Source organism: Panthera pardus, unplaced genomic scaffold, assembly GCF_024362965.1.
Source record: "Panthera pardus isolate Hobbes unplaced genomic scaffold, ASM2436296v1 HiC_scaffold_27, whole genome shotgun sequence".
NCBI classification, from domain to species: domain Eukaryota; kingdom Metazoa; phylum Chordata; class Mammalia; order Carnivora; family Felidae; genus Panthera; species Panthera pardus.
In genome coordinates, this window is record NW_026526843.1 from 93,867,283 (window position 1) to 93,893,673 (window position 26,391).

General features: G+C 40.5%; 1 protein-coding gene across 1 annotated transcript in view; it reads right to left on the bottom strand.

Moving 5' to 3' along the window:
* CFAP47 (cilia and flagella associated protein 47) overlaps positions 1 to 26,391 on the bottom strand; it is a 546,469-nt gene that overhangs the window by 502,138 nt on the left and 17,940 nt on the right. Inside the window, exons 4-8 of the mRNA XM_053891727.1 lie at positions 24,821 to 24,959; positions 22,365 to 22,593; positions 21,780 to 21,940; positions 19,736 to 19,863; positions 11,087 to 11,322 (exon numbers count right to left, since the gene is read on the bottom strand). Coding sequence (XP_053747702.1) covers positions 11,087 to 11,322; positions 19,736 to 19,863; positions 21,780 to 21,940; positions 22,365 to 22,593; positions 24,821 to 24,959 — 893 coding nt within the window. The remainder of the gene's footprint in view (positions 1 to 11,086; positions 11,323 to 19,735; positions 19,864 to 21,779; positions 21,941 to 22,364; positions 22,594 to 24,820; positions 24,960 to 26,391) is intronic.

Here is a 26,391-nt window from a genome sequence, read left to right on the forward strand (position 1 = left end):
TGTAAACTACCTGACAGAACAGTGAAGATTTGCCCCACCCAATACACTTACACAAAAGCTCTTAGCAAAGGCTGTGAGACTTACTGATTCAGGGAATTTAAGAGAAGCTCTGCCCAATCATTCACTGACCCCAAAATTAACTGAGAAGATCCTTGATTGGCTGCACATAACCAAGAAAACAACCTTTACAGACTCAGTCTAAAAAAAAGCACTAAAGACAAAGAACAACAGAAACAAATAACAATGACAATAAATCTTGGGGGTATCTGATTTCCAGAGTTGCCAAATACTATCATTTAAAATGCCCAGTTTTCAACAAAAAATTACAGGGCATGAAAAGAAATAGGAAAGTATAGCCAATACACAGAAAAACTCCAATCAATAGAAACTGCCTTGACGAAACTCAAATGTTAAACTTACCAAAGAGGGTAAGTTGACTATTATAGATATGCTCAAACAACTAATGGAAAATATGTCTAAAGAATTAAAGGAACAAGTGGGACTACATCAAACAAAGCCTTCTGCACAGCAAAGGAAACCATCCACAAAATGAAAAGGCAACCTAGGGGATGGGAGAAAATATCACTCATTAATCACCATCACTCAACATCACTAATCATCAGGGAATTGCAAATCAAAACCACAATGAAGTACCATGTCACACCCGAGAATGGGTATTATCAAAAAGACAAGAAATAGAAATAACAAGTGTTGGCAAGGATGTAGAGAAAAGGGAACCCTCCTGTACTGTTGGTAGGAATGTAAAATGATGCAACTACTATGGAAAACAGCATGGAGTTCTTCAATCAATCAAAAATAGAACTAGCATACAACCCAGCATTTCCACTTCTGGGTATTCATCCCAAGAAAATAACACTAATTCAAAACACTCAAAACACTAACTCATTGCAGCATTAGTTACAAGAGCCAAGACACTGAAACAACCTGACCGTCCACCAAAGGATGAAGAGATAAAGAAAATACAGTATACGTATACAACAGAATATTATTTGCCAATAAAATAAGAACAAAATCTTGCTATTTTTGACAACATAGATGTACTTTGAGGGCATTATGCTAAGTGAAATAAGTCAGACACAGAAAAACAAATACCATATGAACTCACTCACATGTGGAATCTAAACACAAAAAACAAACAAAAAACCAAACTCACACATACACAGTACAGACTGGTGGTTGCAAGGGCAAGGGGAGGAGGATGGGTAAAATGGATGAAGAGGGTTAAAGGGTACAAATTTCCAGTTATAAAATTAATAAATCGAGGGATCCTGGGAAGATGGCGGTGTAGGAGGATGCTGGGCTCACCGTGCGTCCTGCTGATCACTTAGATTCCACCTACACCTGCCTGAATAACCCAGAAAACCGCCAGAAGACTAGCAGAACGGAGTCTCCAGAGCCAAGCACAGACGAGAGGCCCACAGAAGTGGGTAGGAAGAGCACAGAGGCGGTGCGCACTTCAAGGACTGGCAGGAGGGAGCCAGGGCAGAGGGGCGGCCCGCCGGCCAAGCAGAGCCCCCGAATGTGGCTTGCAAAAGCGGAGGGGCCAGACGGAATGTGTTCCGACAGCAAGCGGGACTTGACATCTGGGAGGTCATAAGTTAACAGCTCTGCTCAGAAAGCGGGAAGGCTGGAGGACAAAGGGAAGGAGAGTTGTTGAGCCCCGGACGACAGAGCTCAGCTTGGCGGGGAACAAAGGCGCTTGCCACCGCCATCTCCCTCACCCATCCCCCAGCCAAAATCCAAAAGGGAACCAGTTCCTGCCAGGGAACTTGCTTGCACCTCACAAACACCCAACGCTGTGCTTTTGCTGATCCATCCCTCCCGCGGGTCTGACTCCCTCCCGGTGCTGCAGGGCCCCTCTCGAAGCCGATCTCCCAAACAAAAGCGAGCTGAGCCTGCCCCTCCCACCCCTGTACACCTTGCAGATCCACCCCAGCACATATGCCAGATCCCCAGCACCACAAGCCTGGCAATGTGCAAGTAGCCCAGACGGGCCACGCCACCCCACAGTGAATCACGCCCCTAGGAGAGGGGAAGAGAAGGCACACACCAGTCTGACTGTGGCCCCAGGGGTGGGCTGGGGGCAGACATCAGGTCTGACTGCGGCCCCACCCACCAACACAAGTTATTCAAGACAGCACAGGGGAAGTGCCCTGCAGTTCCATACCACTCCAGGGACTATCCAAAATGATGAAATGGAAGAATTCCCCTAAGAAAAACGTTCAGGAAATAACAACAGCTAACGAACTGATCAAAAAGGATTTAAACAATATAACAGAAAGTGAATTTAGAATAATAGTCATAAAATTAATCGCGGGGCTTGAAAACAGTATAAAGGACAGCAGAGAATCTCTTGCTACAGAGATCAAGGGACTAAGGAACAGCCAGGAGGAGCTAAAATATGCTATCAATGAGCTGCAAAATAAAATGGAGACAACTACAGCTCAGATTGAAGAGGCAAAGGAGAGAATAGGTGAACTAGAAGATAAAATTATGGAAAAAGAAGAAGCTGAGAAAAAGAGAGATAAAAAAATCCAGGAGTATGAGAGGAAAATTAGAGAACTAAGTGATGCACTAAAGAGAAATAATCTATGCATAATTGGTATTCCAGAGGAGGAAGAGAAAGGGAAAGGTGCTGAAGGGGTACTTGAAGAAATCATAGCTGAGAACTTCCCTGATCTGGGGAAGGAAAAAGGCACTGAAATCCAAGAGGCACAGAGAACTCCCTTCAGACATAACTTGAATTGATCTTCTGCACGACATATCATAGTGAAACTGGCAAAATACAAGGATAAAGAGAAAATTCTGAAAGCAGCTAGGGATAAATGTGCTCTAGCATATAAAGGGAGACCGATAAGACTCATGACCAATCTCTCTACTGAAACTTGGCAGGCCACAAAGGAATGGCAGGAAATCTTCAATGCAAAGAACAGAAAAAATATGCAGCCGAGAATCCTTTATCCAGCAAGTCTGTCATTTAGAATAGAAGGAGACATAAAGGTCTTCCCAAACAAACAAAAACTGAAGGAATTCGTCACCACTAAACCAGCCCTACAAGAGATGCATAGGGGCACTTGTACCCCAATGTTTATAGCAGCACTCTCAACAATAGCCAAATTATGGAAAGAGCCTAAATGTCCATCAAGTGATGAATGGATCAAGAAATTGTGGTTTATATACACAATGGAGTACTACGTGGCAATGAGAAAGAATGAAATATGGCCCTTTGTAGCAACACGGATGGAACTGGAGAGTGTGATGCTAAGTGAAATAAGCCAGATAGACAGATACCATATGGTTTCACTCTTATGTGGATCCTGAGAAACTTAACAGAAACCCATGGGGGAAGGAAAGGAAAAAAAACAAAAAAGAGGTTAGAGTGGGAGAGAGCCAAAGCATAAGAGACTCTTCAAAACTGAGAACAAACTGAGGGTTGATGGGGGGGTGGGAGGGAGGGGAGGGTGGGTGATGGGTATTGAGGAGAGCACCTTTTGGGATGAGCACTGGGTGTTGTATGGAAACCAATTTGACAATAAACTTCATATATTGAAAAAAAACAAAAAAAACAAAAAAAATTAATAAATCATGAGGATATAATGTACAGCATGGTGAGTATAGTTAATACTGTATCACATATTTGAAAGTTGCTACAAGAGTAAATCTCAAGAGTTCTTATCACAAGAAAAAAAATTATGTCACAATATATGGTGATGGATGATAGACTTATTATGGTGATCATTTTATAATATATACAAATGTCATTACGTTGTACACCTGAAACTAAGATTATGTATCAATTATATCTCAATTAAAAAAATTTTAGAAAAGGCATGAAAACATCTCACAAAATAGAAACTATCAATAAAGTATATAAATTATTAAAAAGAACAAATAAAGGGAAGGAAATATGGGAAACTCACAAATATCTAGAAGTTAAACAATACACCCCTAAGTAACCAATGGGTCGAAGAAATCTCAGGGGAAGTTAGAGAATACCTTGATTCTGAGATACCTGGACAACTATATGTAAATGAACAAATCTGGACCCCTAAATAAACCTATATACAACTCAAAATGGATAACACATTTAAATGCATAAGCTAAATTTCTTAGAGGAAAACACAGGAACAAATCTTAATGACCTCAGATACTGTATAACTACCAAGATAGGATACTCAAAGCACAAATGGCAAAAAGAAAAACAAAGATAAATTGGACTTAATCAAGCTTCAAAATTTTTGTACTTCAAAGGACAAAAAAGGAAAGTGAGAAAACAACCCATAGAAAGGGAGAAAATATTTGCAATTTACATATCTGACAAAGGACTTGTATCCAGAATACATAAAGAACTTTTGCAATTCAACAACAAAAGGATAAATATTCCAATTAAAAATGGATAAAGAATATTGTGTTAGTTTCCTATTGTTACAATAACAAATTACAAACAACTCTGTGGGCTAAAACTGCTCAACTTATCTTCTACTTCTACAGGTCAGAAGTCTAACACAAATCTCCATGGGCCAAAACTAAGATTTCAGCAGGACAGTGTTCATTTCCGAAGGCTCTAGTGGAAAATCTATTTCTTTATCTTTTCCTACCTTCTAGATAGAGGCCATCACATTCCCTGGCTCATCACCTTTCCCTTCCATTGTCAAAGCCAGCAATGGACATGCAAATATTTTTCACATCATATCACTGACACTTTTAATGCCTCCTATTTCCACTTTTAAGTATCCCTGTGACTATACTGGGTCCACACAAACAATCCAAGGTAACCTCCCCATTTTAGAGTCAACTGATTATCAACATTACTTCCAATTAAAACCTAAATCCTCCTTTTGCCATGGAACACCACATATTCACAAATCCTACAGATTAGGATAGGGACGTTTTTAGGTGGACATTATTCTGACTATCAGAGACGTGAATAAACATTTCTCTAAAGAAGATATACAAATGCAAAATAAGCATATGAAAAAACATTCATCATTAGTCACTGGGGAAATGTAAATGAAAACTGAAATGATAAGCCACTTGGGCCCATCAGGATGAATATAACCAATAAGAAGGATATTAACAAGTATGGGCAAAGGTGTGGAGGTATTAGAACATTAGAATACATATTCTTTACTGGTAAGAGTTGTGAAATGGTGCAATTTCTTTGGAAAATAGTATGATAGTTTCTCAAAAAGTTAAACAGAGTTATCATGATTCAACAATTTCACTCACTAGTATATACTGAAGAGCACTGAAAACCTGTCCATATGAATTTCTATATTTTTTTTCTATTTCTGTAAAGAATGCAGTTGGGATTTTGACAAGGTTTATAATAAACTTGTAGATCACTTTGGGTAGTATAGATGTTTAAAATATTAATTCTCCTAAACCATGGAGATGGTTCTTCTCCACCTGTGATGTTCTTTTCTGTATCTGTGTCTTAATTCCCTTCAACAAATTTTCATAATTTTCAGTGTGTAACTCTTTCAGCTCTTTGGTTAAATTTACTCCTAGCATTTTATTCTTTTTGCTCCTAATGTAAACATGAAAGGTTCTGAATAGCTAATGCAATTTTGAACAAAACAAACAAAGCTGGACTTATCACACTTCCTGATTTCAAACTACATTACAAAGGTACAGTTATCAAAACAGTATGGTATTGGCATGAAAAAAGACACATAAACATATGAACAGAATAGAGAGCCCACAAATAAATCCATGCATTTAGAGTCAACCAGACTACAACAAAACTTCCAAGAACACACAGCAGAAAAAAGACAGTCTCCTTAATACACAGTGCTGGAAAAACTGGATATCCACATGCAGAAGAATAATGGAATATTATTCAACCTTTAAAAAGACGGAAACCCTGGGGCACTAGGTGGCTTAGTCAGTTAAGCATCCGACTTCAGCTCAGGTCATGATCTCATGGTTCATGGGTTCAAGCCCCTCATCAGGCTCCATGCTGACAGCTCAGAGCCTGGAGCCTGCTACAAGTTCTGTGTCTCCCTGGCTCCCTCTGTCTCTCCCCCACTTGCACTCTCTATCTCTCTCTCAAAAATAAATAAACGTTAAAATTTTTTAATTAATAAATAAATAAAAAGAAGGAAATCCTGACATTTGTGAAAACACGGATGAACTTAGAGAACATTATATTAAGTGACATAACCCAGACACAGAAAGACAAATACTGCCTGATCTCACTTATATGCGGAATCTAAAATAGTTAAACTGATAGAAGCAGAGTACAAGGTGGTTACCAGGGGTGGGAGGGAACAGGAAATAAGAAGATGTTGGCCAAAGGGTACAAAGTCTTACTTCTGCAAAATAAGCAAGTTCTGGAGATGGTGACTATAGTTAACAATACTATATTGTATACTTGAAATTCACTAAAAGGATAGATCTTAAGTGTCCTCACCATAGAAAAGAATTCATAACAATATGAGATGACAAATATGTTAATTAGCTTGATTGTGGTGACTGTTTCTCATTGTATACATATATCAAACATCCAGTTGTATACTTTAAACATATACAATTCCTATTTGTCACTTATAACTCAATAAAACTACCGACAAAAATGGTGAGCATAAAATTGGGGAAGAGTAGGCAAATACAAAATGCATATTTACTGCCACATCCCTTCAGAACACTTCAATCTACACTAAAACTTTTAAATGTTTCCTTTTGTTTAATTACATACTTTGTTTCTATAGTGAAAAAACAATATACACATACACAGGAAAATCTGTCCATACAAAAACTTGTACACATGCACAAAAAAACAAACGTGTACATGAATGTATATAGCAGCATTATTTCTACAGCCATAAGGTGGAAACAATTCATATGCCCATAAACTGATGAATAGGTAAAGAAAAGGTAGTGTATCCATACAATGGAATATAATTTGGCCAATAAAAGGAATGAGGTACTGATACATACTTCAACAGTGATGCAACTTGAAAATATAATGCTGAATCAAAGAAACCAAACACAAAGTCCTTATATTGTATGATTATATTTACATACAATGTCAAAAACAGGGAAATTGATAGACCTAGAAAACAGATTCACGGTTGCCACGGGCTGAGGAATGAGAAGAAGTTAGTGCTATTGGATACAGGGTTTCTTCTTGGGGTGACAAGAATGTAGTACAATTAGTGCTAATGGTTGCACAACTCTGGGATTATACTAAATACCACGGAACTGTACATTTTAAATGTGTGAATTTTATGGTATGTGAATTATATTTTAACAAGCTACTATTTTAAAAAGAATAATCTTGGGGCGCCCGGGTGACTCAGTCTGTTAAGTGTCCAACTCGGTTTCAGCTCAGGTCATGATCTCGTGATTCATAAAACCAAGCCCCACGTCAGACTAAACTGACAGTGTGGAGCCTGTTTGGGATTCTCTCTCCCTCTCTCTCTGCCCCTTCCACACTCACGCATTCTCTCTCTGTCTCTCTCTCTCTCTCTCAAAATAAATAAACTTTTAAAAATAAAATATGGGGCGCCTGGGTGGCTCAGTCGGCTAAGCGCCCAACTTCATCTCAGGTCATGATCTCGCAGTTCATCAGTTCGAGCCCCATGTCAGGCTCTGTGCTGACAGCTCAGAGCCTGAAGCCTGATTCAGATTCTGTGTCTCCCTCTTTCTCTGCCCCTCGCCTGCTCACACTCTGTCTCTCTCAGTCTCTCAAAACTGAATAAACGTTAAAACATTTTTTTAAATAAATAAAATAAGGGCACCTGGGTGGCTCACTTGATTAACCGTCTGACTTTGACTCAGGTCATGATCTCAAGGTTCATGAGTTCAAGCCCCACATTGAGCTCTCTGCTGTCAGCGTGGAGTCCACTTGAGATCCTCTGTTCCTCCCCTGCCGCCCCTCCTCAGCTCATTTTCTCTCTCTCTCAAAATAAATAAGTAAACTTTAAAATAAATGCATAAAATAAGAATAATCTTATCACACATCTAAATAATTAAAGGCTATTTGACCGGTCTATGGAAGTCACAATTGTACAGCAGCCCCCCCACCCTCCACATTTCTTACATTCACTTTCTATTAATTTGAAACTCATGAGTGCTTGAGAAAGCCAAAAACATATAAGGTTAAAAATTATATTAGGAATTTAGCTATCAGACACATTTTAAAAGATGTACATGTCGCTGGAGAAAATAAGCTGAGTTGGTAGATTTAAGAGACTTGAACTAAAGAAAGTCTAGGAAGCAGTTAAAAAGCAAACGTTCTGCATAATGTGGTTAACATCGGTTGTTATTCTATAAAGACTGATTAAATCTATCCAAATTTGGGGGGATGGAAGTGAGTCATTCTAATGAAGCAGGAAGAGTTATAAATATGAGCTGCATGCATTTAAACATGTATACAATAGTTCCTGATTGCAACTGAGAGAAAGCTTCCATCAATAACTTTATGAGCCATATCACAATGCAGTGGAGAAAAGATGGTGACAGAAAAACCCGAACTGAAACTGAAAGCATTCATGCTTGCTACTGTTTAGAGCAAGGCTCTACTTTTTCTGTAAATGGCCAGACAGTAAATATTTTAGGTTTTATGGGCCATACAACTGTAAAAATTAATAAAGGGAAACCTCACTAAAATGGAGTTGGGAGGCCAGAAGGAGGAGCTCTCACGCCCTGACACTAGACTTCAATTACAGGAAGAATCATGGACAGGAAAGAATCATCAGTTACAGGTCCCAACAGGAAAAGATGTACATTGCGTTTCCTATGAGAAATCAACTACCCCAGCAACTCAGCCAAGAGCAAACCGTCATCACTCTGAACTCCTACTTTTCTCCAATGGACTCTCCTTCAAAATAACCACTCCCAACTTCCTCCTTCTCCATAAAATCCTCTCTTTGGTTGTCGGGCTAGCCTACGGGTTTGACCGTAGCTTGTTTGTCTAGAATTACAATTCTCTGCTATTCCCAAATAAACCCAGTTTTGCTGGTAAAATAACTATCTCATTTTTAAAGTCAACACAGTTCTCTCATACCTATTCAACCTTGCCTTTGAAGTGTGAAAGCAGACAGAGACAACAGACAATAAGAGCAGCTATGTTCCCATAATAGTTTACTTAAAAATACAGGCAGCAGGCCAGATTTGGCCTGTGGACCATAGTCAGTCAACTGTGGTTTAGAGGATAAGGGCAAGAGTTATCTGAGTAGTGAGAAAGACATAACCTGACCTGGTACTCACTGGTATTCCTCAGAGATCAACTTGTGGGCTCCACACCAGCAGGAAAAGGCCTAGGTCAATTAAGTATCATCAGTTTCCAGTTTGAAAATTCTACTCAACCTTCAAGGTCAGGCTCATGTTACTATCATAGGAAGACCTTGCTACCTGGCTGGAAGTAAAAACACTGTTCTCTGAGTTTCTAGATCACCTTATTACAGACTTCTTGCAACACATTTTGCATTCTTTTTTTTTTCTTAATGTTTACTTATTTATTTTGAGAGGGAGAATACAAGCAGGGAGGGGTGGAGAGAGAGAAAGAGGGAGGGAGAATCCCAAACAGGCCCCGCAGTGTCCGCGCATAGCCCAACATGGGGCTGGATCCCACAAAATGTGAGATCATGACCTGAGCCAAAATCAAGAGTTGGACACTTAACCGACGGAGCTACCCAGGCGCCACACATTTTGCATTCTTCTTAAACCATAACTGTTTTTATTTATGTCTTATACTTCCTTAGAACATTAAAAAAAATCCTCAGTGGGAGGAGCATTGGAGGAAAGGAGACAGCATCCTTTAATGCGGGACGGTGAACCAGCTGCCCTCGACCAAGGCAGGGGGCACCACCACCTATGTCAGAGCGGGGCTGCCACCACTAGCACGTGGCCTCTGCAGTTGGCACGCGGCCAGCAGGGATCCAGGAGGAGAGGAAGCAAGTCTACAGCAGATGCAGCCACAGCCACAAGGAGCTGAGCTGTGCATCCTGCATCCTAGTCTGGCCCCACTACACTAAGAGCAGTGCCCATGCAAAACCCCCCTCGTGACGCCACGCAAGGGGATGGTGGGGCTGTGGGCCTGCATGAGTCATTCCAGGAGTATATGCACCTGTGCAGAGACCCAAGCCCTGCGCTGGGACCTGCGCTCAGACACCTCCTACCCACCTGATGCTGGCGATGACAAACCTGAGGCGAGCCTGCCCTGACACCGGCCACCCTTCACCATGCCTCAGGAACATAATGCCCACGACTGGTGGCTACAGGGCGCCTTTCGCATCAGCCTTGGAAAAGTTGGGAGGACGAGGGGCATGCACTCATGCAAAAGGCTCAGAAACCCACCCCTCAGCAAGCAGTCAGACTACAGTGGCTGGTTTCCTCCATACCACCTCACCTCACAGGAGAGCAAGGCCTGGATCCCACATAGCCAAATCTGCCAGCCCCCTCTCTTCTGCCTTGGGTTAACTGTAGCGTGGGCTCTTGTGGCAATGGACTTCCACTTGTCCCCCACGTGTGCATCCCAGCTTGGCCAACCTTCAGTGTAGGGGTGAGGCCCAAAGCATCTTGCAGTCTTCTCAGCATCTCTGGGATTGGGACAAGTGGCTGGGTCCTACCTCCTTTTTGCTTTTTTCTGCTCTCAGCAGTTACTGGCCCAGGAGCATCCCACCTCTGGTGTCTGGTGTCCACTGTCCTAGACAAAGGCTTCAGGACCTGTGCCCACACCCACCCAAGGCAGGAGGCCAAGGCTTCATGCTGGATATTTCAGTTTTGGGGCCTACCTCCTGGGGTATAGATAAATAAATATGCCCTCAGTGCCAAAAAATAAAATAAAATAAAAAAAGTCCTTAGAGGCAATAACCATGTTTTGTACTGCTTTACATTCCCTACAGTGTCAAATTCTTTTCCTGGCACGTGAAAGACATTTAACAAATAATTATGGATACTGCATAAATGCCAACACAGAAGTATTCATAACTAGGCCACAGAAGAGATACAATTTATAATCTTGATGGAACAAAATCAAGTTTTTAATCCTCTACATGTCTTTTTAGCAAATATTAAAATATTCAAAGCATGTGAAAGCATAGAATAATTATCTTACCTGGATACATCCTTCATCAATCTTGCCCCTTTCAGGATCAATTTTAAAATGTGCAGTTTTTTTAAAGCGGTACGTCACAGAAAGTGACTTGGATCGATTTTGCATAATACACACCGTCTCTGAATGTTCACCCATAAAACAAGGTGCAAAATTAAGGAAATTTCCAGGATCAAAGTGTAGAACGACAGGAAGTCCTGAGCCCGTCAGTGCTAATTCCACTTTCCGAAATCGATCACCTATAAAAACAATAGCTTTTTAACATAAAAAGTGTTGGGAATCCAGAATATATTTGCTCAGTCCAAATAGTGTCATCTGAAAGACCTGATGAGACATGGGTAGCTCATTCAATCTTCCATTCAACAAAATTACTGAGTGCCTTCTGTATGCCAGGTACTGCTCTAGGCCGTGGGGCTACAGCAGTGAATACAACAGACACCGTTCTTGGCTCTCATGGACTTTCTATTCTAGTGAGGCAACACTGACAATAACATTTCAGAAAGGATAAGTGATATGGAGAAAGGTAATGTAGGGTGAAGGGGAACACAACTTGGCACCCAAAAATATGCCTCTTTGGCATAAGAATTATTTTAAGCTGACTATTTTTAATAGCAGACACACGAAAAGCTCTGAAAACTACGGGGAAGAAACTCTTATCAAAGAAGGCAGACACTTAAATCTGCCTAACAACCATACCCAGCCTTACTGTGATTTATCTGAAAACTTTTATAACTGGCTCCCACACCCCAACATCCTATGTCTTTAGCTGTAGATGATATTTAAAGTGATGGCTTGGGCATTTGGGGGGAGTTACTCAGTTTTCCTGGGTCTCTCCCATGTATACCAGATATATACATGTTATTTAATTTCTGTTATTGCTTTTTTGGTTTTTTTCCCCTTTTACTCTGTCTTTTATTAAGGGAGGTCTCAACCAAGAACCCAGAGGTAGAGGGAAAATTATTTATCCTCTCCTACAAGGGTAAAACAGAGCACAATGTCTTGTGCTGCTCTTTTACATGGTAAAGTCCAAAAGGGCCTCTCTGATAGGGAGACATGTGAGCAAAAATATAAAGGAACTCAGGACAAAATTCATATTGCAAAATCATATTGCAAAAATCAGGAAAAGCATATTGCAGACAACAGAAGAGCACGTACAAAGACTCTAAGGTAGGAATTTGCTTGGCACGTTCCAAAAACCCTAAGAAACCATGTGTGGATGGATAAGAGTAGTAGAAGAAGGGTGAGAAATGGACAGATTTAACATAGGGTTTTGAGGGAAGAGTTAACAACATTTGCTGATGAACTGGATATAGAATAGGAAAGTGAACACGTGATAAATGGTTTTGGGCCTGAGCGACTGAAGTGATAAAATGGTCATCTCTTGAGACAAGGAAAGACTGTAGGAGGGACAGGTTATGGGGAAACCAGGAGGGTTTTTCTGGACATGTTAGGTTTGAGATGCCTAGTAGATACCCAAGTGGAAACGTCTGCTAGATCACTTAATGTATTTACAAGTTTAGAGTGAAGATGAAGGAGGAAGTCTTGGAGGTGTGAGGGGAGAAGGGAAGGTGTGTGATACTGATCTCATATTGTGGGACCCACTAGAGGCTAGTGATTACAGATTAAAAAGTGAAACCTCATGGCATGGTTTTGTGTTTTGCGCCAGCACAATTAGCTTCCCCGGTACTGACCCAGGGTAGGCTAAGAGTTGAATTTAATCAGGTTAGAGGTTTGCCACTCAGTCACTATGGGATATGGGCCAAGAAACTTAAGTGTACAGGGAAAAAGACGATTAAATTAATGGACAAGGGAATATAATCTGGGCAATAACATAAACACGGAGTTTTGAAGACACAAGAGAGAGAAGGTAGGAACTATACATTGTGGGCTCTAATAGGATGAAAGAACAGGTTTGTAGGGAGAGCACTGTAACTAGAATCCAAAAGAAGTGTGTGTATTTCTTCAATGATGCTCTTACTAGCCAATCCCAGACTCTAAATTACCGTTAATGCAAACCTAGCATCTCCATCTCCAGCCATTCAAAACCAGATTAACTTGCAAGACTCAAACAAGTCTTCTGTCTATGACAGGCAGACAGAGTTCATGTCACAAACCATGACACAAGTAGAAGCAGACACGCAACTTCTGTGCTAGGAAAACAGTTGAACCGTGCTCAATGATATCACTCATCCTGACACACAAATCTTCTGGACTCATCTTTCTAGATTCAATCCCTCACCTGTCTCTATCTTTATTTTCTCTTTGATCTGTCTGGCTAAGCTGAACTCCCAAGTCTTGCTCCATTTTTCCTCACTAGAGCCCATCTAATATTGCCTAAGAATATAAAAAGGGCAACGCATCTTGATACATAGCCTGCAAGGCATATGCACGCTAGATATCATGTTTATCTAATGTCATTTAAAAATAATAAAGTCATCTAAATTCTAACTTGGAAAATTTTTATGGAAATGATTCTGAGGTTGACTTCTTTCTTAACATGTCACAAAAGACATTAAGATCCCTTGAATGGAAAAGAGTTTTAGGGGGGTTCCGGAAGATGGCGGCGTAGGAGGACGCGGGGCTCACAGCGCGTCCTGCCGATCACTTAGATTCCACCTACACCTGCCTAAAGAACCCAGAAAACCGCCAGAGGATTAGCAGAAGGGAGTCTCCGGAGTCAAGCGCAGACTAGAGGCCCACGGAAGAGGGTAGGAAGGGCGGCGAGGCGGTGCGCGCTCCACGGACTGGCAGGAGGGAGCCGGGGCGGAGGGGCGGCTCGCCGGCCAAGCAGAGCCCCCGAGTCTGGCTGGCAAAAGCGGAGGGGCCGGACAGACTGTGTTCCGACAGCAAGCGCGACTTAGCGTCTGGGAGGTCATAAGTTAACAGCTCTGCTCGGAAAGCGGGAAGGCTGGAGGACAAAGGGAGGGAGAGCTGCTGAGCCCTCGGACGGCAGAGCTCAGCTTGGCGGGGAACAAAGGCGCCAGCGCCATCTCCCCCGCCCATCCCCCAGCCAAAATCCCAAAGGGAACCAGTTCCTGCCAGAGAACTTGCTCGCTCCGTGCAAACACCCAACTCTGTGCTTCTGCGGAGCCAAACCTCCGGCAGCGGATCTGACTCCCTCCCGCTGCCACAGGGCTCCTCCTGAAGTGGATCACCTAAGGAGAAGCGAGCTAAGCCTGCCCCTCCAGCCCCCGTGCACCTTGCCTACCCACCCCAGCTAATACGCCAGATCCCCAGCAACACAAGCCTGGCAGTGTGCAAGTAGCCCAGACGGGACACGCCACCCCACAGTGAATCCCGCCCCTAGGAGAGGGGAAGAGAAGGCACACACCAGTCTGACTGTGGCCCCAGCAGTGGGCTGGGGGCAGACATCGGGTCGGACTGCGGCCCCGCCCACTAACTCCAGTTATACACCACAGCACAGGGGAAGTGCACTGCAGGTCCTCACCACGCCAGGGACTCTCCAAAATGACCAAACGGAAGAATTCCCCTCAGAAGAATCTCCAGGAAATAACAACAGCTAATGAACTGATCAAAAAGGATTTAAATAATATAACAGAAAGTGAATTTAGAATAATAGTCATAAAATTAATCGCTGGGCTTGAAAACAGTATACAGGACAGCAGAGAATCTCTTGCCACAAAGATCGAGGGACTAAGGAACAGTCACGAGGAGTTGAAAAACGCTTTAAATGAATTGCAAAACAAAATGGAATCCACGATGGCTCGGCTTGAAGAGGCAGAGGAGAGAATAGGTGAACTAGAAGATAAAGTTATGGAGAAAGAGGAAGCTGAAAGAAAGAGAGATAAAAAAATCCAGGAGTATGAGGGGAAAATTAGAGAACTAAGTGATACACTAAAAAAAAATAATATACGCATAATTGGTATCCCAGAGGAGGAAGAGAGAGGGAAGGGTGCTGAAGGGGTACTTGAACAAATTATAGCTGAGAACTTCCCTGAACTGGGGAAGGAAAAAGGCATTGAAATCCAAGAGGCACAGAGAACTCCCTTCAGACGTAACTTGAATCGATCTTCTGCACGACATATCATAGTGAAACTGGCAAAATACAAGGATAAAGAGAAAATTCTGAAAGCAGCAAGGGATAAACGTGCCCTCACATATAAAGGGAGACATATAAGACTCGTGACTGATCTCTCCTTTGAAACTTGGCAGGCCAGAAAGGCTTGGCACGATATCTACAGTGTGCTAAACAGAAAAAATATGCAGCCGAGAATCCTTTATCCAGCAAGTCTGTCATTTAGAATAGAAGGAGAGATAAAGGTCTTCCCAAACAAACAAAAACTGAAGGAATTTGTCACCACGAAACCAGCCCTACAAGAGATCCTAAGGGGGATCCTGTGAGACAAAGTACCAGAGACATCACTACAAGCATAAAACATACAGACATCACAATGACTCTAAACCCATATCTTTCTATAATAACACTGAATGTAAATGCATTAAATGCGCCAACCAAAAGACATAGGGTATCAGAATGGATAAAAAAACAAGACCCACCTATTTGCTGTCTACAAGAGACTCATTTTAGATCTGAGGACACCTTTAGATTGAGAGTGAGGGGATGGAGAACTATTTATCATGCTCCTGGAAGCCAAAAGAAAGCTGGAGTAGCCATACTTATATCAGACAAACTAGACTTTAAATTAAAGGCTGTAACAAGAGATGAAGAAGGGCATTATATAATAATCACAGGGTCTATCCACCAGGAAGAGCTAACTATTATAAATGTCTATGCGCCAAATACCCGAGCCCCCAGATATATAAAACAATTACTCATAAACATAAGCAACCTTATTGATAAGAATGTGGTCATTGCAGGGGACTTTAACACCCCACTTACAGAAATGGATAGATCATCTAGACACACAGTCAATAAAGAAACAAGGGCCCTGAAGGATACATTGGATCAGATGGACTTGACAGATATATTTAGAACTCTGCATCCCAAAGCAACAGAATATACTTTCTTCTCGAGTGCACATGGAACATTCTCCAAGATAGATCATATACTGGGTCACAAAACAGCCCTTCATAAGTTTACAAGAATTGAAATTATACCATGCATACTTTCAGACCACAATGCTATGAAGCTTGAAATCAACCACAGGAAAAAGTCTGGAAAACCTCCAAAAGCATGGAGGTTAAAGAACACCCTACTAACGAATGAGTGGGTCAACCAGGCAATTAGAGAAGAAATTAAAACATATATGGAAACAAACGAAAATGAAAATACAACAATCCAAACGCTTTGGGATGCAGCGAAGGCAGTCCTGAGAGGAAAATACATTGCAATCCAGGCCTATCTCAAGAAACAAGAAAAATCCCAAATACAAAATCTAACAGCACACCTAAAGGAAATAGAAGCAGAACAGCAAAGGCAGCCTAAACCCAGCAGAAGAAGAGAAATCATAAAGATCAGAGCAGAAATAAACAATATAGAATCTAAAAAAACTGTAGAGCAGATCAACGAAACCAAGAGTTGGTTTTTTGAAAAAATAAACAAAATTGACAAACCTCTAGCCAGGCTTCTCAAAAAGAAAAGGGAGATGACCCAAATAGATAAAATCATGAATGAAAATGGAATGATTACAACCAATCCCTCAGAGATACAAACAATTATCAGGGAATACTATGAAAAATTATATGCCAGCAAATTGGACAACCTGGAAGAAATGGACAAATTTCTAAACACCCACACTCTTCCAAAACTCAATCAGGAGGAAATAGAAAGCTTGAACAGACCCATAACCAGCGAAGAAATTGAATCGGTTATCAAAAATCTCCCAACAAATAAGAGTCCAGGACCAGATGGCTTCCCAGGGGAGTTCTACCAGACATTTAAAGCAGAGATAATACCTATCCTTCTCAAGCTATTCCAAGAAATAGAAAGGGAAGGAAAACTTCCAGACTCATTCTATGAAGCCAGTATTACTTTGATTCCTAAACCAGACAGAGACCCAGTAAAAAAAGAGAACTACAGGCCAATATCCCTGATGAATATGGATGCAAAAATTCTCAATAAGATACTAGCAAATCGAATTCAACAGCATATAAAAAGAATTATTCACCATGAGCAAGTGGGATTCATTCCTGGGATGCAGGGCTGGTTCAACATTCGCAAATCGATCAACGTGATACATCACATTAACAAAAAAAAAGAGAAGAACCATATGATCCTGTCAATCGATGCAGAAAAGGCCTTTGACAAAATCCAGCACCCTTTCTTAATAAAAACCCTTGAGAAAGTCGGGATAGAAGGAACATACTTAAAGATCATAAAGGCCATTTATGAAAAGCCCACAGCTAACATCATCCTCAACGGGGAAAAACTGAGAGCTTTTTCCCTGAGATCAGGAACACGACAGGGATGCCCACTGTCACCGCTGCTGTTTAATATAGAGCTGGAAGTTCTAGCATCAGCAATCAGACAACAAAAGGAAATCAAAGGCATCAAAATTGGCAAAGATGAAGTCAAGCTTTCGCTTTTTGCAGATGACATGATATTATACATGGAAAATCCGATAGACTCCACCAAAAGTCTGCTAGAACTGATACATGAATTCAGCAAAGTTGCAGGATACAAAATCAATGTGCAGAAATCAGTTGCATTCTTATACACTAACAATGAAGCAACAGAAAGGCAAATGAAGAAACTGATCCCATTCACAATTGCACCAAGAAGCATAAAATACCTAGGAATAAATCTAACCAAAGATGTAAAAGATCTGTATGCTGAAAACTATAGAAAGCTTATGCAGGTAATTGAAGAAGATATAAAGAAATGGAAAGACATTCCCTGCTCATGGATTGGAAGAATAAATATTGTCAAAATGTCAATACTACCCAAAGCTATCTACACATTCAATGCAATCCCAATCAAAATTGCACCAGCATTCTTCTCGAAACTAGAACAAGCAATCCTAAAATTCATATGGAACCACAAAAGGCCCCGAATAGCCAAAGTAATTTTGAAGAAGAAGACCAAAGCAGGAGGCATCACAATCCCAGACTTTAGCCTCTACTACAAAGCTGTCATCATCAAGACAGCATGGTATTGGCATAAAAACAGACACATAGACCAATGGAATAGAATAGAAACCCCAGAACTAGACCCACAAACGTATGGCCAACTCATCTTTGACAAAGCAGGAAAGAACATCCAATGGAAAAAAGACAGTCCCTTTAACAAATGGTGCTGGGAGAACTGGACAGCAACATGCAGAAGGTTGAAACTAGACCACTTTCTCACACCATTCACAAAAATAAACTCAAAATGGATAAAGGACCTGAATGTGAGACAGGAAACCATCAAAACCTTAGAGGAGAAAGCAGGAAAAGACCTCTCTGACCTCAGCCGTAGCAATCTCTTACTCGGCACATCCCCAAAGGCAAGGGAATTAAAAGCAAAAGTGAATTACTGGGACCTTATGAAGATAAAAAGCTTCTGCACAGCAAAGGAAACAACCAACAAAACTAAAAGGCAACCAACGGAATGGGAAAAGATATTTGCAAATGACACATCGGACAAAGGGCTAGTATCCAAAATCTATAAAGAGCTCATCAAACTCCACACCCGAAAAACAAATAACCCAGTGAAGAAATGGGCAGAAAACATGAATAGACACTTCTCTAAAGAAGACATCCGGATGGCCAACAGGCACATGAAAAGATGTTCAACGTCGCTCCTTATCAGGGAAATACAAATCAAAACCACACTCAGATACCACCTCACGCCAGTCAGAGTGGCCAAAATGAAGAAATCAGGAGACTATAGATGCTGGAGAGGATGTGGAGAAACAGGAACCCTCTTGCACTGTTGGTGGGAATGCAAATTGGTGCAGCCGCTCTGGAAAGCAGTGTGGAGGTTCCTCAGAAAATTAAAAATAGACCTACCCTATGACCCAGCAATAGCACTGCTAGGAATTTATCCAAGGGATACAGGAGTACTGATGCATAGGGGCACCTGTACCCCAATGTTTATAGCGGCACTCTCAACAATAGCCAAATTATGGAAAGAGCCTAAATGTCCATCAACTGATGAATGGATAAAGAAATTGTGGTTTATATACACAATGGAATACTACGTGGCAATGAGAAAGAATGAAATATGGCCTTTTGTAGCAACGTGGATGGAACTGGAGAGTGTGATGCTAAGTGAAATAAGCCATACAGAGAAAGACAGATACCATATGGTTTCACTCTTATGTGGATCCTGAGAAACATAACAGAAACCCATGGGGGAGGGGAAGGAAAAAAAAAAAAAAGAGGTTAGAGTGGGAGAGAGCCAAAGCATTAGAGACTGTTAAAAACTGAGAACAAACTGAGGGTTGATGGGGGGTGGGAGGGAGGGCAGGGTGGGAGGGAGGGCAGGGTGGGTGATGGGTATTGAGGAGGGCACCTTTTGGGATGAGCACTGGGTGTTGTATGGAAACCAATTTGACAGTAAATTTCATATATTAAAAAAAAAAAAAAAAGAAAAGAAAAAAAAATTAAAAAAAAAAAAAGGTCCCTTGAATGTTTGCATTTTTGTTCTATTCAGTAATATTTTTATTGCCTCTACAAATATTATGTAAAAACTTTTAAACAATTTAAACTATACATATTTGATGCTTATGTTCATTTTGTACTTACTTTTGATAGTTTTATTGTTATCATCTCTCAGAAATCCATCTTTACTTCCCACAGACTCAAATCTCAAAAAAAGAGCATAGTCTTGCCTATGTGAAGGATCGCAATTCTTTTTACCATCAATAATTAGCCTGTAAAAAATTACAGTCAATTTTGTTTTAATTTTTCTAATGTTTATTTATTTTTGAGAGAGAAAGAGAAACAGAGTGCGAGCATGGGAGGGGCAGAGAGAGAGGGATATGCAGAATCTGAAGCAGGCTCCAGGCTCTGAGCTGTCAGCACAGAGCCTGATGCAGGGCTTGAACTCACAAACTGTGAGATCATGACCTGAGCTGAAGTTGGACACTTAACTGACTGAGCCACCCAGGCGCCCCTACAATCAATTATTTTTAAAGCAAAGATGATACACTCTATTACCTCTCATAAGGGATCAATACAATCCTTAAATCTATGCAAACGATGAAAAATCAGTAAAGAAAATCTAACCGTGATCCATTTTCCAAAATTACTGCCCAGGATATAGAGACCCGCCAAAAGAAGGCCACAAAAATGGAAAGATTCCGAAAATCAGTTCATGACAACATTTGCAAGTCAAAAGTAACTTAAATACAGTAAGTTGTCAGGGTCCAGCTGCAATGCCACTTTCTATGTAAAGGATTTTCTTTCCAGGCTGAGTTCATTGCTAATTAAGAACTCTGTTCAATTCTCTACAATAGTCTTTCTTACCCCTGGGTGTAACCGCAAACCTCTGTTCCTTATCTGTCTCCTCCTGTGGCCTAAGCACATATTGCTAGCCACACTGTCCACATTCTTAGAGGAGAACAAGATTTATAACAGTCAAATCTCATCAGAGGAGGAAAGGAAAGGAAAGGAAAGGAAAGGAAAGGAAAGGAAAGGAAAGGAAAGGAAAGGAAAGGAAAGGAAAGGAAAGGAAAGGAAAGGAAAGGAAAGGAAAAAGACCAAAGTGAGAGATGGGTTACTTCATAGACGTAAGTAAACTGTCTTTACTTGCCTTACCTAGAGGCTAACTTTTTTAGCAGTGGGTACTCAAATATACACACAAAAATAGGCTGATGTGAAATATTACAGAGATGCAAATAGCACACTAAAAACTTATTTAACTAAGACTTCCAATCATACTCATACCTATGAGTTTATGCTTGACTCTCAAATAAAGTTAACATGCTGCCATGAAAAAAAACAGAATTTCAAAGATTGTGTATTCAAGAGAATTTACACATTGACCAAAGAAATCTCCCGCAGGCAGATACGACTCAGAAGGCAATTACAGATCGTACAAATAGAACCAACAATTACTTGATTACCCTCCTTAAATTAAAACACAATTCAGTCCTCTACAATTGATATCAACATCAAGTGGCTCTGTGGCCAGAGAGAGAAGTACATTGAACATTGCCTTCTCACAAAGGGAAGCATACAATTGGATCAGTTATTACCGCACACGGCAACCACTCAAGTAGAGCTGAAGTTGCTAGTCTATGTTTAAAACAGCATTTCCAAATATATTTTCAAACTAAATAACCAAACCAAGTACACAGAATTATAAAAAAATAGATACACTGGCAAAAGTACTAAAAGTCTGTATGAATTTCAGCAAGTAAGTATGGTTGATTCCAGCGGCTGCTATAGGCTTAATATTCATGCTACTTGGCAAATGTTCTGCTGTGGCAAGAGCATCCTCTTTGGAGGCCCCTGCACATGCGCCATGCCGCTGGCATCACCTGACTATTCCTACAAGGACAACCAGGTCTTGGTTGCACAGACTCATTTGGAACCATAGTCAAAAACAACACAAAGCTTCCACTCCTACAAGGTCTGGAACAATTCACAATCTAACATGAAATATTTAGAACAAAATTTTTAAATATTGGAAATTATATTAACCATGTTTGAAATGTTTAGAGCCGTAATAAGAAAACACTGATTTGCACATTCTGACAAGTTGGACTCTTACAATCAATGTGATGAACGTCTGATTGATACACTTTCAATTAATAACAAACACCAGAATTGAATTTTTGCTTACTTTGGGCTGAAACAAAATGTAATTATGGTCTTTTGATAAGGTAGCAACCTCCCTTCATTAGGAATACAGGAGATAAAAGTGGTAACATCTATGTTCTTTATTCGGCTTAAGTAAGGGAGATTATTTAAAGCAACATCTGTTCTTTGTTGAATATTAGTACCCTGTAATATAAAATCAGAAATACAAAGAATATTAAGGCAGAACACAAATAAAATATTTCAAGAGGAGATCATCAAATGGAAGATCAAGGATATGTAGGTCTTTAACATATATAAATTTGACCAAGGCACATTATAAAATTTTAAAAACTGTTAAAAAATTCATGAGAACAGAAATCCCCACAACCAGCTACTAATCTATAAGAAGCACTTGTCTGGTGTACTTCAGATATATATAACTATCAATGTTAGTTTAATTTACAGAATTGTTTGAGGTTATCCTTGAAGACACATGAAAGGGAATCCTATCTATCTGCACATTAAAACATACTTAGAATAATTTAACAGCTTTTTGGTTATTAGTAAGTTCAAAACAATCTGTTTCAAAACATAATGACTGATCTTCCCTGTTACACTGTTTACTTACCAGTTCTTCTCCAACTGAATCATCCTGTATTATGGCCACCCAATTTATGGGTTCTGGGTTATTATTGTACAGAAGTGCATGTTCAATTTTTGAAGTTCCGAAGAAAACAGAACCAAAGTGTATGCATTCCAACTTCTTGTCACCACTCATGTTTAGCAATTCAATAATCTGTTCAACCACATGAGCTTTGACCCTCAGGAGCATATCTGGACGACCTTGCAAACTTACTCTACAAGATAATAAATTATACATGTATATCTTAAGTAGAATTTTATATACTTAATTTTTCTAAGTATTTGGATCAACAGAAATTTTATAAAATCACATTATAATTAAAATTCAAAGGCTTAAGAGCAGTTCCTTTCACGTACATGCCAGAGAATGTCATGTCCTTCTGTCTGAATCTGCACAGTAGAACGGCATACATACAAACCTAATTCATTGTCCCCAAGAAACAAGAGAGTTGGAAAATAATCATATGAATTGACTCCAAAAAAGGACTTACTGCAAGGTCCATATCACCAATTATTTCATAAACACTAGAATTAGATGGGATGATTTAGATGTCCACCTATAGTTCTAGAATTCTGAGATTCTTTTCTAACTCATCCCACTCTCCCAAGTCCAACAGCCAACCTCATCCCCATCCTAATAACCCAATTCTCTATGAAGCAAAGTATGTCAGCAAAATCCCACTTGTTTGCTGAAATGAAGATCCCGCCATAAAGCTTCACTTCCCAGACTGATTTCAATTCCCTTTTGAAACAGCCCATACATGCACATTTATCCCCCTCTGGCATAAATGCAATCTTCTTAACTCTCATCCCATCAAATACCTCACATAACTGACCACTCCACAACCATCACTCAAGTCCTTATCTTACACTACATCTCCATCACGTTGGCGGTGGCTGATACCATCTATGCACATCTCTCCTCCCTTAGCTTCCTTGACGCCATACTTTGCCAGTTTCCTTCTAACTTATTCAGTCTTTATCTTTTCATTCTCCTAAGACTTGGATATTTTATATATTCCATGAATAATGGTGTCTCTCTCCCACTCTTTTATACTCTATCCTCCTTGTCAAAGTTGTTTTCGACTTCATGCTTCATCTACAATTTATCCACTGACAATCCTTAAGCCAATATACCTAGACAAAATTGCTTCTGGGACTCAAGGTAGGTAAATCTAATAGGCGCCACAGGATTCTGCAAAGCAAATTAATTCCCACATTTTAAACCTGAACTCAAGATCCCCTCCCACAGACCTGTCCTTCCCCTTACCTTCCCTTTCTATAACCAGTCACTACATCTAGTTAAATCTGCCTCCATAATATTTCTCCAATCTGCACACTTCTCTCCATATGCCTGATTTGTACCTTAGCTGAGGTCTTCATCACTTCCCTTCTGTTGTACCATTACAGTTTCTAGTCAGGCTACCCCTCCACATATGTACTCCCTGATTTGTTGTGTCCACTGTTATCAGCACAACCTTTCTAAATTGCAAACTAATCACCACACTCCCATCTTAAAATCTTCCTGAGATTCCACAGCCTTCACAATAAAACCTAAGCTTCTATCAGGGCTCACAGATGTTTCTCGAACTTTTTTTTGGCTGTGACCTCCAGCAAGACTTGTACTTACACTACAAGCACACACACATGTACACACATGCATACACAGGCACACACACACACACATACCCAAAACAAGTTTTGCAAAACATTTGTCCTTACTATATGACATGCATTCTGCTATTTTCTATTTCACTGTTTTGATACTGGTGGTGACCCATTATAGTGATTGTACATGCCACTAATGGACTGAGACATACAGCATTAAAAAATGCTGTCCTATGAGGTCCTTTACCAGACCCTGCACCATTCTGGTCTCATCTCACATCACTCCTCACCTCCATCTCTGCCTTTACATCGCCTCAGCTCTCTCAGTGTCTAACACCATCTATTCACCTCCAAGATTTCAAGTCTTCTACTTGCTCTGTCTGAAATTACTCTTCTAACCCAACCCCATCACCAATACCCACCACCCCATACGTGCATGCACGCACGCATACACACACACACACACACACACACACACACACACACACACGCACTCAGCTTAGATCACACCACGGCTCTCTGCCTGGCTACTTCCTACTCACCAATACTTCTTTGGGTATGCTATCACATCCTTACTGGAGCCCTTTCCTGATCTATTCCTTCACTCCCATAAAATCCAAACCAGGAGCCCCTGTTATGTGTACCCATAGGCCATCCTCTGGCTCTTCCCATTTTTGAGTCTCCCGTGCTTGGCAAACAGTTGAGACTCAATGAACAAATGTTGACTGAAAGAACAAAGAAGCTAACGTACATTCAAGACAGTAGGCATATCTGAAGAGTAAAAAAGGAAAGTATTAAGTACTACATTAGAATTAAGAACCATGGTATACTTACTTTGCCACTTCATTTACAATTCTGGGCTGGTCTGCACACAAATCCACTTTAACAATCACTGATGACTTGGACTCCACAACACCATTACTTGGAAAAATGACAATGGGCAATTGGCCCTGGTATTCTGTTTTAAATGTACCTAAGGAGAACAAGAGCAGATGGTTTACATCTGGATCCATACAGTGTTACATTCACATTCTTAATAAGGGTCAGATATACATTACAGAGTATACAGTCTATCATGGACCAAGAATCACAGTTTTAATTTTAAGTTTAGTCTCTGGGGTCACCCAACAGATGTGAACTGATTGTTAGGACTCAAGCCTCACTGATAGTTAAAATATACTGTCTGCTTACAAAGTTCAGACACTTACGGTAAGAATTTTGTATATGTTAGTCTGTATAATCCTCAGAGTGCTTCTGTGATATAGGTTTAATCATTAACTCCATTTTATAAATAAGGAAACAGAAGCTTAGACTGGTTGAATGATTTATCCAAAGACACAAGTATTATGGTAGATTAAACTGTGACCCCAATTCTTGACCTTTCTCTGCATCTTACCATTACACTACCATGGACAAAATATGTTTTCCTACCCCTTGATGTTGGGCCTGATGATGCAATTCGCTTTGGCCAATAGCATGTGGGTAGAAGGGACAACATGCCATCTCCAATCCCTTATGTTCTCTTGCACTTCTACCGTGTAAAGTACTTAAGTAGCTACTGTCCCTATGGCCTGTGCTTCACAATGAGCACATGTGGAGCAGAGCCCCCAGCTGACTCACAGACTTGCAGTAACAGAACATTCCTGACTGCCTAGGTTTGAAGCAGAGCTACCCAGCAGAGCACAGCTTAGATGAGTTGAATTCTAGCCATCCTGCATATAAATAAACAATTAAAAACTAATTGCCTTTTTAAGATACAGAATTATGGGGTGGTTTGTTACATAGCGATAGCTGACTACTACAGTTAGAAACTAACAGAGCTTGGATTTTCACTTGGATGCTTCTGACCTAAGGGCTCACACTCATAGCCATTGTCAGTTGTTGTTTTTTTTTTTTTTTTTAAGATTTATTTATTTAAGTAATCTCTGCACCCAATGTGGGGCTCGAACTCACAATCCCCAGATCAAGAGTCACATGCTCCGCTGACTCAGCCACCCAGGCACCCCATCACTTTTTGATAAATGAATTCATGCAGTTCACACAGGGAAAGAGTAAAAGGAATGTGTTTCTAAGAATCAAATAGCATATGAGAAGGAAGTTACAAATATGTCTTATTCTCTTATTCTGAAAACAGAAACAGTGCATAATTTGTAGTAATGTTTAGTGCGTGTATTAGAGCATGCAGTCCCTGAGATCACACATTATGTCTTCCTCATCTCTGTGGTCCTAGCACTGCACACAGTGCCTAGCACCAAGCGGGGCGCTCAAAATATGCCCAACAAATGGAAGTAGCCAGTCATGTTTCCTTAATGTGCAATATAAATATTATACAATATAAACACAAATGAGCATGCTGCTAACATGAACAACTTGGCAAATTCCCAATTTACCAATTTTAAATCACA